This window comes from Anarhichas minor, unplaced genomic scaffold (genome assembly GCF_050575085.1).
Source record: "Anarhichas minor isolate MPS153535 unplaced genomic scaffold, ASM5057508v1 ptg000136l, whole genome shotgun sequence".
Lineage (NCBI taxonomy): Eukaryota > Metazoa > Chordata > Actinopteri > Perciformes > Anarhichadidae > Anarhichas > Anarhichas minor.
The window spans coordinates 1,608,360-1,624,048 of NW_027466582.1; the positions used below are offsets into that span (position 1 = coordinate 1,608,360).

Consider the following 15,689-nt stretch of genomic DNA (forward strand, 5'->3'; position numbering starts at 1 on the left):
TTGTTGCCTGGACCTACGTGACACCAAGCGGTACCAGGTGCGTTAAAGCGTGAGGCCAAGGGGTCCTGAATATGCATCCATATGTCTGGAGTTTGGATTGAGAACGAGTTCATATGTCTGGTCTCTGATGTCTGCTGTTTGGGATAAGACAGGTACAGTTGGCCTATCAGAGCTCTTTTACTTAAAACAGCTGCCGGCTGCATCTGGAAACAAGGTTTGGGAGTTGAGGTGTGGTGAGAGTAATTCTAAACAGTAAAGCTGAGATCTTTAAAAGCAAAGTAATGATATGAAAGGTTGTGTTGAGTCTTGGGAGCACCAGCTAAAAGTATGGGAATTGAAAGTCCAATAAGAAACTGGCGAACGAAGGCATTTCCTACCTGGAGTGTTGTTCAGGGCCGTGGTGATGTCCGTTCCAACTTGTGAAACGATGGGACAGAAAACCACGAGGAAGTCACTGTCTTCAGGAGAGGCCACATCGATTTTGCCAATGCCTTTAAGCTTTGCAACAAAGTCACGATGAGCATCGTTAGTTTTTCCCGCCAAGTGGACAAAGAATTTCTTCCCCGACACTAAAGACAGAGAAGAATGTTTGAGTCATTATTGAGCTTTACATAGTTTCAGAGAGAATCTAGTTAGTTAGATTCAGCAGACATTGGAAAAGGTTTTTACACATTCACAAACTTTATCACTTTCATTTACGGCGTAAAACAAGGGATGGGCGATACCGATATTTTATTAAATTGGTATGTGATTTTTCAACATAATGATCATTTTTTGGGGAAAGTAACATCATTACACTCAAAGACAGATCCTTTACTTAAAAGGTGCAGTGTGTAGGATCTGGCGGCACCTAGTGGCGAGGTTAGAGATTGCAACCACCTGAAACTTTACCTGTGTGCCAAGCATGTAGGAAAACTACGGTGACCGACGCTTAAACATGAAAACAACACAAATGGACCCATCTAGAGCCAATGTGTGGTTTGTCTGTTGTGGGCTTCCGTAGAAACATGGCGGGTGCTCCGATAAGAGGACGCTCTGTATGTCGATAGAAACGACTCATTCTAATGCAACGAATATGCAACAATTCTTTTATTCAGGTGATTATACGCTAAAGAAAACATAGTTATTATATTCTGTTTCTGACAATAAAACCCCCCCTGAATGATACACACTGTTCCTTTAAGTAAAAGTACTAATACCACACTGAATATATATATATATATATATATATATATATATATATATATATATATATATATATATATATATATATATATATATATTAAATGAGAAAAGGTCCTGGTAAATAATGATATTTAAGTATTAGCAGCAGACATGTACTGTAAGAATCAAAAGTGAAAGTAGTCATTGTGCATCAAAATGGTCTCTGTCAGTGTTTTACTGTTAATGCTGCATTTACACTCAATCCTTCAGTTTGTCTGAAACCTTCGAATGCAAAATCACCGTGAGTTGCAGTACTTGAGTAAATGTACTTATTTACATTCCACCACTGAGTAGCTTCATTTATTAAAATAAATAAATAAGCAAACTCGTTTTCTCACCAGTAATCTCCTCCTGGTCCATGTCTCTGAGGAGGAAAGAGAGAAAGAGGAACTTAAAGTCAACACAGTTTATAAAATAAAGTAAAGCTAAACGAGGCGAAGGTGGAGGCTACATGTATCACAAACTGTTGTGTCACTGCAGCTCTGCACAAGCTTGAACAGCTAAAGTTACCTCAGAGGCCTATAATCTGATGGCTCCGATACATGGTTGAGATTCAGCAGTTCACAGCCTCGCACGGAATATATATTAAACTTTTACAAGATACTTTATAACTTATAGTTACTTACGAAAGAGCCTGGTAATTTGTTGATAATACTTCTGGCATGTCGGTCTCAAACCAGACAGGAAATAATAACAGCTACCAACACGTACACGGACACACCCTCTCGGTCGGTGGAACACTTTCACTTTCGCTGAGACGAGCACGCAGACAGAATGAGTGCAGAGAGGAGAAGTGCAGCTGTGTGTCAGTGTGTTCAGCAGTAACAGAGGAGGAAGGAGGAACTGCAGAGCTGCTGGTGCGTTACATGCACACTGTTGATGTGATATTACAGACAGCTTTAACAAGGATGTCTGTGGAGTAAACATGCCTTTAAGTGTTCACGGACTCAAACTGTTGCAACTTAACTTCTACTCACTCTTTATTTATGCAACTTTAGCAGCTTATTTCAAGATTTCTATCAGCTACATAATCTTAGCAAGGCAGTAAAGCATTGATAACATTTTGATTACATGTAAAGGAGGCATTAAAGTGAAATTCCTTGAACGTGTGGTTTTGTGTACACATAGAAGATGATTGTGATCATGGAAAATCCCGGTATTTCCGACAACCCGTGACGCGGCAGCAGATGCGGGTCTTATTTGTTCCCTCCAGCAGGAGGGCGTTCCTCCGAACAACATCCAGATACAGTGTAGCGGATACTGCCGGTGCGCGTCCTTCATATCGAGACGCTGTCAACGCTTTGTGTGTTTGTCGGTTGTTGTTTTGTCTAAAGAGTTTGTTTAACTCCCGGATCGGGGCCTTCCTCCATGTTAGTCCTCCATTGGTGGACGGAGGAGGAGGAGGCCAGGCGGACTCGGAAGACATGGAGGCTCTCCGTCTCTGCAGAGGGAGGGAGCTGTAGGACGGTAGGCTCGCGTTGCATTTTCTCCTCCTCGTTAAGAAACAATGAAAAGACCGAGAGGACAGGTTAATGTGTCTCCCACTGGAGACAGCGGCTCGCGAGCGAGCTAGTTCTGCTTTCTAGCTGGACGTGTTTTCCTCTCCGTCGTCGTCAAAATCTAAAATGTTATTTTTATTTTTTATTTTTTAAATCCACACAGACAATAATGATCTTTACATCTGGTCCGACACATTAAACAAATATATATATATATATATATATATATATATCTCGTTCACTTTAACTACATTTCGTGTCGCTCTTTGAAATCCTCTGTGCAGTATTTTTATTTTTTCAAGCAGCAGGTCAGTGGCCTTCAACATGATGAGACACATCCACGCACCAACAAATAAAGAGAACACCGTTCAAATGTCACGCGTGATGGAAATGCAACACAGCGGGATGCTGCAGCGAGAAACGCTTCTTCCTCTTTAATACTTTACTTCTGCTGCAAGACCTTCATGGTGCCGCAGAGAAATCAGATTTTGCATTCGTGTTTTCCGGTAATATACACAGTGGTGGAAGTAAAAGTAGTCATGCTTCCAAAAGTGTGAGCATCAAAAAGTGAAAGTAGTCATCATGCAGAGTGTTATTTAGAAGTTGCATATATTATATTACTGGATTGTGATTAGTGATGCATGTGTTCATGACTTTATTGGTGCAGCTGGTAAAAATGGGGATAATTTTAAATACTTAATATATTGCAAATCCTCATAACAGGATCTTTAAAGGAACCCTTTGTTTGTTTTTAATCAAAACTGGTCAACATGTAAACACAGAACCTTAGAAAAAAACTTTCCTCTGCATCTGTGATGTTCTTGTTGTACATGTGGACATGTATACATTATCTCATGGCACTTTTAGAACTAGATACGCGTGAGAATAAGTCATTGTACCATAATAACACATAGAGGTTGTGTCTGGATGGTTCCCCACAATTAACAAAACTCCTGCAAGATGGTGAAGGTTCAGCGTTGATTCTAAATGGTTACGGTTAGGCACTGACCTCCTATGGCTAAGATTAGGACCTGCCTTAACCTCGTCTATTTATTCTATTTTTTTTATCAGAACACTTAATTGTTTTTTGTCGTATAGAAATGTAAATTATTATGATTTATGCAACCATGTAGGAAGCATTACAGTAAATTAAATGTGTGTTCTCTCTGTGTTTTCAGTGGTGATTTCTACGGGGGGGGGTTTCTCTCCTAGAATGGACCCGGCACACATTGGAGGGGACATGTCGCCTTTGTATGTGCCCAGAAAACGAAAATCTGTGCAGTCACAACCCAAAAGTGGAGTGCCATGTCCAGGTAAAAAAAGAAAAGAAAAGCAGGGTACAGATGATGGTTCTGAAAACCTTTCACTGCGTCTGTTTCTCTGATTTCTGAATCAAGTTAAATGTTCCCTCCCAACAGTTGTTCAGCGACTACCAGAAAGAACCTGCGACATAAATTCAGTCGGATATCCCAAGGTGAGAATGACGCAATAAGTACCCAGCATGCACCCTGTTACATGCAATGATGTCTGATTTAAGCAAACCTTCCAGATGTTATGAGGGAACGTCCATTTCCATCTGCTAATACTTCCGAAGGTGTTAACTGTGTGTGCACAGCTGGATCTCTTCTTCACAGTTCTGTACTTGAATGTTTCAGAATGACGAAGCTGAAGCCCAAGACTCTCTAAAGATGAAGAGAACCTACGGTAGAAAGAGGTAAGAGACACGTCGACTTGTTGCTTTGCAGATTGTAGATTTGTAGATGACGGACACTGACGTTATCACAAGTTATTACAGATATAATGATCTACAGACGGCATGTCTGGTGTGAACAGGCAAGCAGTTCAAGTGTAACGTCATGTATTATTATTTGTTTTATTTATTGATGAATAAAAGGTAATTATTTAGCTTTGTATGCAACGGCTCATTCTAAGGTAACAAACACACAACAATTCTTATTTTCAGGTAATTAAACACTAAAGAAAACATACTTTTGATTAATAATTATATTCCATTTCTGCCAATAAATCCCCCTAAATGCAACACACTGGCCCTTTAAATAACTTTTTATTGTCATTCCTAAAATAATAAGTGTTGATGGATTGTTTTCCTTCATCAGGTACGAGGACCTCCATAGTGTTTCCATAGGAACAGTAGATTACCCAACCACCAGCTGCTCAGTGATGTCATCGGGTGGCCTGGCCAATGGGGCGGACCCCGGGTCCATGGCTCCGCCCACTGCAAGGCTGCCACCGAGACTGGTGGGAAAGGATGTGTGGCCTCAAGGCCCCGAGGCCAGCAGGGAGCCGCCCCAGCCTCAGGACCACAGCTGGAACTCCAGCAGGGACCGGGGCCCCGACGCCTGGGCCCCGGGTCGAGACCGACCGCAGGAGCAGGTCTGGAACTCCGGCAGGGACCGAGCGGGACACTCGGGTCAAGAACAGACGTGGATCCCGGGCAGGGACAGGGCCCACAGCGGACCGGACCAGGCCTGGATGACGGGCCGGGACCGGGGCCCCGAGCAAGGGTGGGCGGCCGACAGAGACCGAGGCCAGGATCAGGTGTGGAACGCGGGCAGGGATCCGGGGAGAGACGGGCCCTCCTCGGGGCCGGAGCAGGCGTGGGGAACTGGCCGAAGCCAAGACCAGGGCTGGAGCAACGGCAGCAGAGACAGAGGGCACGTCTGGAGACCCGGTACGTACTGGAACACGTTACAGCAGCACCTTAAAGATAAAACCAGCTACAACTCAGGATATGAATAATATAAAGTTAACACTAGATTATGGGATCCAACAAATGTGAAGGCTGAAAGCTGGACCCTGACTGCAGCAGCTCCTCTACTTTATATTTATACAGAGTGGCCTGTTCTCATACCGTCTGTGTGTACATTAATAGTATGTAGTTATACTGCCCAAACTAAATATATGAGTGTTTTTCCTTTGTTCTCGCATGCATTTATAAGAGATATAATGTGTTTGTACATGTAGAGTATTTTGGTCTTTATGTTTGGAGAGTGACTTTGTTGTTTACGTGTTATTTTTGAAGACTTGAACATGAAGAAAGTCCTCCGAGTGGAGCTGGAGCGAGGCCCACCTGTTAACAACTTCTCACAGCCACCAGAGGGCCGAGACTCCTGTAAGTTACCGTCCAGTCTCACATTTAACGGGTTGAGAGTGAGACATTATTATTTTTCTTCAGATTATTTCGAGCAGAAATGAAGAAGTCGTGTTGGCCGTTGTGATATTCTTGGCAGCGTTCCCTGCAGACTAATTGGACGGGGAAGCAGTTTTTCAGCTGTAGGATGAAGATATGAAATGAAAACAAAAGAGCAAAAGAAAGCGCATTAAAAGAGTGTCCTCTAATGCAAACATTTCAGCTTCCGTTGCAGCGAGTGTCGGTGAGGCCTCAACGGCTCCACCCAGCGAGGACCAGAAGCCCCCGGTCCTCTCCACCAAGAAGGAGCCTCCTACCTATCCTCCAGGTGAGACGACCACTGGTTCATATCTGAGCAGGAGAAATCCATCCCCACTGTCTAGTGTGTTCTTCCAGGGGAGAGATTAAAATAGGGAATTGTACAATAAGGTTGTTTCTATTAACATAAAAATGACCATTAACATGCTGCAGTAATAAAAAGAGCTCTGACACAGAAGGATGTCATTAGCTGCTCCTCCTCCTCCTCCTCCTCCTCCTCCTCCTCCTCCTCCTCCTCCTCCTCCTGAAACATTTCAACTGTGTAAAGTCAAATCTGCTATTTGTCGACGTCCACCAGGAAGTCAAGAGGAGCGATGGCAGCTCCAGATTGTGGCCAAAGGCAGAGTCACTTGTCCAAAATGTAAAAGTGTGAGCAGGAAGACTGTGGAGGGGCTGAAGAAGCACATGGAGAACTGCAGACTGGTGAGCACGCTGTGTTTCTACGCTAACGTTAGTCTGAATTATATACATATACATATACACCGTCTGATGAAGCCCTCACTCATACAGTATAGAAGTAGAGTAGACCTCTGAATATCAGAGGTACCCCTAGAGGTACTTTGGAGTACTGCAGGAGGTGTGTGAGACAAAATCCTAATTTAATAAACATTCAGTCATGCATAATTCCTAAAATAATTATACTATAATACGTCAGTAAAATGATGTAAATATAAGTGAAATTAACTGCGTTTTATGTTCAATGTTAAATGTAATCGTCAACTGTCTGGATGACGTTTGTCCAGACACAGATTAATTTGTGTCCATCAGGTAAACACCATATAACCTAAAATTAAAAATCATGAATCCCTTACCGTCTGTATTGATTTAAAGCATATACTGTGTATGAATTTATGTGCCGTAACGTTAATGCGCTGTGTGCAGCAACCCTTCACCTGTCAGCACTGTGGGAAACAGCTGAAGTCTTCAACGGGGATGAAGTATCACATCATGGCTGACCACAGCCACCTGGTAAGACTGATCAATGCAATACATGTTGTTGCTGGCTATTCATAACCAAAATATGTGCGAAAGGGGGACCACTCGTTTACATCTCAGGTTCCTTGAAATTCTTTGGCTAACCTTTAAGTGGTGCTTTTATGTGACTCTTTGTGGAATAGTTGTTTATTTGTCTTTTTTTGATTAAATCGTATGAGTGTTGGTTGCCTAAGGACAGCTCTAGTAAGTGTGAAGGGTTGTGCAGATTCCATGAAAGTATTGTCCACCTCTGGATGAGCGGAGCTTTCGTTAAAGTGTTTCTTTGCATCTTACAAAATGTTCCAGCTGCCTCTTTTTTCAGCCCTCAGCAGAAGATGCCAAGGACCTGGACGATCGTGCCATCAAAGACAAACTGCGTAAAATCCTGAAGCGTCTGGGCAAATTAAAATGCTCTAAAGAGGTAAAACTACAAAACGGAAGATTTATTCAAATATGGTAAGAAAACGGCGATGAATCCACGGTGAAATGTCTTTTTTCTTCTTCTTCTTCTCTTGTCAGGGCTGTAACGCTGCCTTCACCAGTATCATGGGCTACGTGTACCACATGAAGAAGTGTGGGAAGGAGGAGTCCGAGCTGGAGAAGATGCTGCTGAATTGCTCTCACTGCGGGAAAACCTACAAGTCCAAAGCCGGTCTGGAGTACCACCTGAAATCAGAGCATGCTCCCGTGAGTCCTGTGTTTTTATTTCGTGTGCCGATTCAGATGATTCAGAACCGTTTAATCCAATTGTTCCCCCCTCCGGTTACCCAGACGCCCCAGAAGAGTGAGGAAGACGAGGCCCTGAAGGCCCACAGGGAGGCGAACCCGGAGAGGACGGCCAGCGGCCGGGTGCAACGAGCATCGGCCCAGGTGGCCAACTTCCACCTGGCTGAGATCGCCAACAACGAGCTGCCCAAAGACTGGCCCAAGAGGAAGTTTCAGTCGGACCTGGTGCCAGACGACAAAAAGGTGAGAAACGGTTGTCTCACAATGGAAGGCGGACCCGGATACTTCGACCGTCGACCGTGGTTCACATGCGAGCCGTGCTTGTTGTGTGTGTAAAGGGCTGGCTGGCCGCTGTCCTGGGTGCTGAAATGCAGCAGAGGAGATCGATAGACAGACAGTCACAAAAAAATGGGAACCGAAAATGTTATCTGGGACATCCCTACTTAGATGTATCGATCGATTTGCAAGATGTTTTATTGTGTAATATTCCCACAAACTAGTGGGAATGTAGGTCGGTTGAGGAGCTGAGATAAGTTGGTAAACAGTGATGTGAAGGCCAGACAGACGTTTGTACTGAGGATACCGTCACTGACCTCCTCTTCTTCGTTCTGGCCTTCCCAGTTGAAATACACCCGACCGGGCCTGCCGGCCTTCAGCCAAGAGGTGCTGAGGAAGTGGAAGAACGAGGTGAAGCTGCAGAGGAAAGTCCATTGTCCCAACCAGGTAGAAAACATCATAGCTGGTGTACTTGTTTATTGATCTGTTTGTATGTATGTATGTATGTATGTATGTATGTATGTATATATGTGTAGATATGTTTGCTGTGTGGTTATGATGTGTGTGCAGCCTGGTTAGTGGAACAGGATGTCTCGACTGTAATGAGATTTAAAATATGATTTAACTCCGTTCTCAGTATAAGTCAGCTTTGGTATTTGTAGTATTTCTATGTCATCTCTCTTAACCTTAGATTTTTATTTTTTTTTTGTCAGAATGCATTTTTTAATCAAAAAATGACTAATTAATCAATTACTAATTAATCAATTACTCGCCTCGCGTTACCTTGAAGTATCGAAGGAAACTTAGTTTTCTCTCAGGTCTCAACATTGAACGGAGAATCAAAAAGTAGAGTAAATCTCTGATGAATTTCAGTAAATAAGGGCTGCGTTTAACTACAAAACTATATCGAAACATCAGTTTACAAACTCTCACAACTCGTGCAATATAATCCAAGTCTCATTTATTCAGCTGTGTGCTCACTACTTCAGAAACATCTTCACTAAAACCTTAATATTTTTATACTTCGTTCACCGTGGAGGCATGAGAGAAAAACAAAGTTCCCTTCAAGTTATCACAGGGTTAGTGATTGATAATTAATTTGGTAATTTTGCGGGTGAAGTGTTCCTTTAAGTGTCTTTCTTAAAGTGCACAACCCTTAACACACTATTCGTTCCTTCCTCAGGGCTGTGGCTCCACCTACACCAGTGTGTCTGGACTGAAAGCTCATCTGGGACTCTGCTCGAGGGTACGTCAGCTTTCTTCTCTTTATCTCTGAAGATAACTATGCATTGGGAAGAGAAACCATGCATAGTGACGTAGATATTGATACATTCTGAAATGTATTTAAAGTCTTAAAAAACAAACATGTTGCTCTTGGTGTCACTTTTCCGAAAATGCCACCTTCAGTCTGGCCCGTGTACTACAACGTAAAAATCTAACCACCATCCAATGTTATCGTTGAAGTCAGCTTTGTCAATCACAATACAGATGCAGTGATTAGTGTAACATAATAGGTGCAGAGCATTGCAGCTTTATAATCATTTCATGGCTCTTTTGTTGCCCCTCGTCTCGTTTCAGGGCGACTTTGAGGCTGGAAAGTACAGATGTCTGATCTGCAATAAAGAGTTTAACTCTGAAAGTGGAGTGAAATACCACATCAACTCTGTCCACTCGCAGGTAACGACGTAGTTCACGACAGGTGGAGTTGTTCCGATACCAATATCTAAAATGCTGGATCGGGATATCGGTGAGAACGCAGGTCCATCTGATATCACGTGATGTCATTTTATTTCAATTATGTGTTATTATGCAAATAACCATTATACATGACGATAACGAGGTGAAAGGATAAGGTGGGTATTGGAATTGGTATCGGGACGTCTCTAGAAACAAGTAGCTTGAACCTTGTTTCTACAATCAGGATGAATGGCCCGTTTAATCAGAAGAGCCCCCCTGCTGACTTGCTTTGACCCCGTCTCGTCTTTCCAACAGGACTGGTTTGTGACGAACAAAAAAGCCTCCAAGAATTTTCAGAAGTTCCTCAAAAACCAGCCCAAGGATATTATCCATAATGTGGACAAGCAGATCGTGGAAAACTACCACCACCAGCACCTCCAGCAGCACCATCATCATCATCACCACCTCCAGCAGCAGCAGCAGCAGCATCATCATCATCAGCAGCATCACCACCACCACCACCACCAGCAGCATCTGCTGCAGCTCCAGCCCATGCAGCACCCTCTGCAGCCGCTGCATCACCTCCAGCACCAAACCCAGTTCCTCCACCCGGAGCACCAGAGCCTCCCTCCGCAGCCGGACGCCCAGCACCAGCAGCCGATGCTCCACTACACCCCTTTGGAGCCTCCTCCCGGACCCATGTGGGTGGACATGGACCAGAGGGGGGGCGGGCCGGGACCGGAGCAGGCCCCGATCGAGCTAGAAATGGCGGATGTTGAGAAACCCGGAGAGGACGACGGCGGGATGGCGGAGGGGAAAAGGAGAGATAAGGGGGAGAGGGGGAAGGCGGATGGGAAGCGGAAGGATTGCTTTGCTTTCGGTGGTGGTGGTGGTGGTAATACTGGCAGCTCGTCCGGCGAATCAGAGGTGGAGCAGCGGGACAGGCAGAGACAGATCGACCAGTGGAATCTGAAACGTCCGGGCATCATGGAGCCCCTCCCCGAGGCTGGGAAGGCACAAAGGAACACTTAAAATGAAAACGTCGTCGTGCATCAGAGCCGATTTTAACAGAGGTAGAAAAAGACACCACGGAGTGTCCGTCCCTACTTCACTAGCTGAGACGTAGAACTGGTTTTCCACAAGACGAACCGGTGAGGAGGCGGCTGACGACTGAGCTGCTATTTACGACTTTAAAAAAATGTTTAGAAGATGACGACGGAAACCTTCAAAAGAACCTCACAGAGTCGGCGTGGATGTGAGACTACACACACACACACACACACACACACACTCTCTCTCCTGGTCCAGAGGCTGTTTCTGTGGTTGTCATTGTATAGCCTTGAGAAAACTGTAGTGTAGTGTTTTATCTGTGTGTTTATCTGCAACAGATTCTTTAAATGTGTCTCATTCTTTTGATGAACCCTTCCTGTCTTTCTATGTTGACCCTTTAAAGGGGAATCCTTTCACTCTGAGAGAGGCTGCTACAGTGAAGTATTTTATTAGACTCGTGTCTCTCTCTGAAAAGATTTTGTGCCTCTTAAGTATGATCTTCATAACTTCATACTACGTGCTCACTCTTACGTAACTGATTGGCCTTTTCTGGGTTAAATTCAGTTTGAAGTGTCACTTTTTCTGGTAAAGTTCAACAGAAAAAGGCTTCATCTCACCGTGGCTCCTTCCTGTAACAACCTTTCACCAGTGAGATTTTGACTAAATGTATATTTATTTATTTTTTTGACAGTGAATGCGACTTGGCTTCATAGCTGCCCTCGATGAGCCAAGTCTGCTGGCAGCTCGTGGGCGACGTCTGTGTTGTGCTTCCAGTGCAGTTACAAGAGTTTAAACAGGCAAATTACACACGAAGAGCAGTCGCATGACAAGTTAAAGCACATTCATCACAGTAAAGTAACCGTTCAACATTTTGGGAAATGCTCTAACTGGCTAAAACTTTAGGAAGATCAACTTGTACAGAACAACGGTTCACTCGTCCACCCGGTGGACGGTAAATAAATGGACTGCATTGATAAAGCACCTTTCTATTCTTTGACTTGTAGACTGCAGGCGCCGGGGATTCGAACCACCAACTGTCTGATTAGTGGACGGACGCTCTGCTTCCAGAGTCACAACCGCGAGTCAGTACTTCTGTGCAGAGCGTCTCCAGCTAGCTCGGCCCCTAAATTATTAACAATTTCATGATTCGTCCACGCGCTCTTTGTCACAGTTCAGCTTGTTTCCCCAAAATGTTTGACTATTCCTTTTGAAAAAGCAGCATCAGTCAGTTTAAAATGGACTCCGGCGGAGTGTGAAGAACAACATGTGAGAATCTTTGATTTGCAGTAATGTTGTTTTTTTATTATTCAACATCCACTCTCTAGCTTTCTGTGAAACTTAAAATCTTTTACTCTTCCTCAGCTGATGGAGCTCTGTTGTCATCATTTGACCTGAGCCTGATGAAGAATACCACAAGATGGGTTTAAAAAAGAAAATCCGTTTTTTAAACATTCCACAAACCAGGAGTTTAGTCGGCAGGGAAACGAAGTAAGATAAAGCACATACATGTGACGGTCCACTTGTTCATGGAGTTAATGGACTGCAGGTGACAGGAGGTCAGACGTTTCACTCGGATGAAGGAAAGCTAACACACCAAGCATTTCACACTTTCTGTTCATTCTTCAAAGACCTTAATGTTTTTATCACAGAATATTTAACAGATAGCATGTAGCCTAATGTTTATGTACTCTGCATTATGTATCTACTATAGTGACGTAAGGTTATGGATGCTCGTCAGTCATTTGTTTGTGATGTTTTAACACTATTCTGTATGTTGTTTTACAATTTATTTTGCATTCATGAATGTATTTTGTTTCCCTTCTGTTGTGCACTTAAAACAACCTGAATTCATCATTTGAAACGTTCAGAGAGGAGAACCCTTTAACCCTTTAACCTGTCTTTAACAAACTATGTGAATGATTCTGTTTAAAGTGCTTTAGCCTTCACTTCCCTCCATCAGATGCCTTTTGGAAGAGTTTAAAATAGAGAACCTCCTTGTACGTGGGAAGTATTTCAAAAAGTAGGATTTCTATATATTTGGATGTCAAGCAGCGGTGGAGAACATGCAACGATCTCTTTGTGAACACTGTATTCTCACTTCCTGTTTTCAGTCATTTTACCTCTATTGTGTTGTTTCTCAGTGGTTTAAACCATAAACACATTTTCCTGGTAGCTCAGTGTAACGACGCGTTGAACCGCCTGTTTAAGACGTCTTTGTTTGATTTACTTTAAAGTTACTGTGAGGAAAAATGACCCCACAAGTGTCTTAAACTCCTTGTCTTTTCCTCTCTACAGTTTTTTTTTTAACACTTAATAATAATGTTAATAAGATAAGTATTATTTATCACTATAGGCGGTGGTCTCCTGAAATGAAGCAATATCTAACTCATCGTCAGTAGTAACATGTGTCTATTGGTTGTAACCAAATCAACAAAAGGTACTAAAACTGCATCCTGTAACCAGAAACAAGCAAAGAATAGAAATCTTTGTGAAGCTGTTTTTGTTTTCCTGTTGATTATTGTCTAAGTTCATAAACGGTGAAATCCTTCAGAAACTGGCTCAAAGCTTCCCTTTGCTTCTTGGAATACTTCCCATGTGCACTTCTGCTTGTGACCAAATCTTTAGCGCCGTTCAACGTTCTCCTCAAAGTCCGAGCGTCGGTATTCTGAGCGGAACGTTGCTCAACCAGTAAAACCAGTAAAAAGTGAAACTTGTTGCATGTTTTCATTTGCACCTCGTGGTCTTTCCTGCTGTTACTTTATTTCTTCTTCTAAATGCAGGAGCGACGATCTGTCATCCAGAGTTACTTAAAACTCAAAGCCTGTGTTGTTTAAGAACTGTACTTTAGTGCCAGCAGGAGTTGTCTACTCTGCAATAGAACCAAAACGGCTACAATATTACGTTTGATTTTATCAATGGTGACCCGTTTATTTTGACAATAGAGAGTACTAGTGACAAATAATTCCAAATACTGGGGGCAGAGTTGTGTTATTAACCGTACAGTAAATTAATGAGGAATGAAAATAAAGTTCTGATGTCTTGTGCCCCCATCATCATCATCATCATCATCATCGTCATCATCATCCAGATCTGAATAAAGGTTCAGTTAGCAGTCGTGTATCGTTTGTAAACACTTCGTTTTCCTCCATCGTGTGCGACATCATTCATATTCAAGGTGAACTAGTTATGATCTCAGCTGAATTTATGTTACAAATCTCTACATTTAATATGTTTGTTTTTTCACCGTACCAGCATTGTTATAACCACACAGATGATTAAAAGTTTACTTCATGATCATGTTGTGTCTTCAGTAACAAGCACAACATCTGAGCTCATGTTTTAGACACAAAAACAAATAATACAATGACATAGAATATAAAAGTGTTTGAGTAATATAAAATATGAAATTACAGGGCATGGAAGATAAAAACTGACTTTATGATTATTTTATGAATGATCATTAATATTCATATGCTTTTACACATTCAAATATATTTTTACATGATGTTTAATAACGTGTTATGAAATGTTTGTGTTTGGCAGAAGTGAAATAAACATTTGGATTATTTACTTGCGGAGTAAAAGATACTTAAAACTATAAGTACAACTTTTAATGCATTCAGAAGTACATAAGTGTTTTTAGCTAAATGTACTTAAATATAAGTTTCAAAAGTGAAAGTGCTCGTTATGCAGAATGACCTCTTTCAGAGTTCAGATTATTTTTTTACAGTAACTTCACAATCTTCTTTAAAGACTTTAATTTTACTCTAAACAACCTGAAGTACTTTGAGAAAATTGAAGTGTGTCTTTTTTCCGCACTGAAGATAATTTGAAGAACTAAATAATATAAATATTTAAATCAACTGATGCCAAAGAAAACCACGAACAGTTGTTGCATTATTGCACGAGTAATAACAATCTAATGATATAATATAACAGTCACTGGGGACATTTTTTTAAACACATTTTCTGATTATACAACTTACTTAAATAACATTTTCAAAAACGTTACACTGACTCTGTTATTCCAGGGAAAGGTTACACAGACTGATATTGGGAAATCATCTTTCATTGTTTCTGGGAAGCTGTTGGGAGCATTAATAACCTGATCCACTCATAGCCGTCCTTGGAGCAACCTCATGTTTTGCCAAATATGTATTTTTTTTTAAATGCTGATTTGTTTGGAATGGTGATCGTAAAATAAAATAAATCTTGCAAGTGTGGAAGAGACTCTGTACCCAGGAATTATTTGTGGTTGAGAGAAACAGCAAACACATTGCTTATGGATCTTCTTTTTTTTTTTAAATGTAATAATTTTGTATTTAATTTAATTATGACTGGCTGTTATTGCTCAGGATGTTTGTGCGGTGGCCTTTAATGTATTTTTTATTTAATTTTAATTTTTGTATTCCAGCTATGCTCTCAAAAATTAATAAACACATCAGTCATTTAATTTTAAGTTACATTTTCAAAGCAGGACTTTAAGTTGTATCAGACTATTATTTTTAGTGTTGTATTAGTACTTCTACTTTAATAATGATAAGATAAAATAATCCTTTATTAGTCACGCAGTGGGGAAATCTACAAGATTACAGCAGCGTAGTGGAAAAGACAAAAACAAGATCAAAACAAGTATTATAAATAAGTAAATAAGTAATAAAACTGTAAAGAATATTAAATAAGTAAAAAGGTAAAAAATCCACAATAACTAAAATATGATATATACAGACAGAATAATTGTAGAATTGGTCTGAATACTTTCTCCTATACAGAATAACCAAATGTAATCCTAA

General features: G+C 41.6%; 2 protein-coding genes across 8 annotated transcripts in view; one reads left to right on the forward strand and one right to left on the reverse strand.

Annotated features, from left to right (window-relative positions):
- The window catches only part of LOC142941651 (uncharacterized), a 16,087-nt gene extending 14,098 nt beyond the window's left edge, over nucleotides 1–1,989 (reverse strand). The window contains exons 1-3 of the mRNA XM_076083654.1: nucleotides 1,851–1,989; nucleotides 1,563–1,588; nucleotides 378–569 (exon numbers count right to left, since the gene is read on the reverse strand). Coding sequence (XP_075939769.1) covers nucleotides 378–569; nucleotides 1,563–1,588; nucleotides 1,851–1,888 — 256 coding nt within the window. The 5' untranslated portion in view covers nucleotides 1,889–1,989. The remainder of the gene's footprint in view (nucleotides 1–377; nucleotides 570–1,562; nucleotides 1,589–1,850) is intronic.
- Nucleotides 1,973–15,126, forward strand: LOC142941648 (uncharacterized). 7 transcript variants are annotated; one of them, XR_012951506.1, is made up of 18 exons: nucleotides 1,973–2,081; nucleotides 2,353–3,229; nucleotides 3,902–4,036; nucleotides 4,142–4,197; nucleotides 4,379–4,437; nucleotides 4,841–5,415; nucleotides 5,767–5,856; nucleotides 6,098–6,202; nucleotides 6,491–6,615; nucleotides 7,075–7,161; nucleotides 7,490–7,588; nucleotides 7,687–7,854; nucleotides 7,939–8,136; nucleotides 8,515–8,616; nucleotides 9,353–9,415; nucleotides 9,748–9,846; nucleotides 10,162–12,162; nucleotides 12,259–15,126. XR_012951506.1 is itself a non-coding variant. In XM_076083640.1 (18 exons), the coding sequence occupies exons 4-18, from the start codon at nucleotides 3,937–3,939 to the stop codon at nucleotides 10,876–10,878; spliced, it is 2,643 nt and encodes an 880-aa protein (XP_075939755.1). In that variant the 5' UTR covers nucleotides 1,973–2,081; nucleotides 2,353–2,691; nucleotides 3,029–3,229; nucleotides 3,902–3,936; the 3' UTR covers nucleotides 10,879–15,126. The 7 variants fall into 7 exon arrangements, 4 of the variants coding, with proteins under 4 accessions (XP_075939755.1, XP_075939753.1, XP_075939754.1 ...); XR_012951505.1 differs by having other exon boundaries at nucleotides 10,162–11,101; nucleotides 11,588–15,126; XR_012951507.1 differs by having other exon boundaries at nucleotides 10,162–11,101.
- The last annotated feature ends 563 nt before the right edge of the window (nucleotides 15,127–15,689 follow it).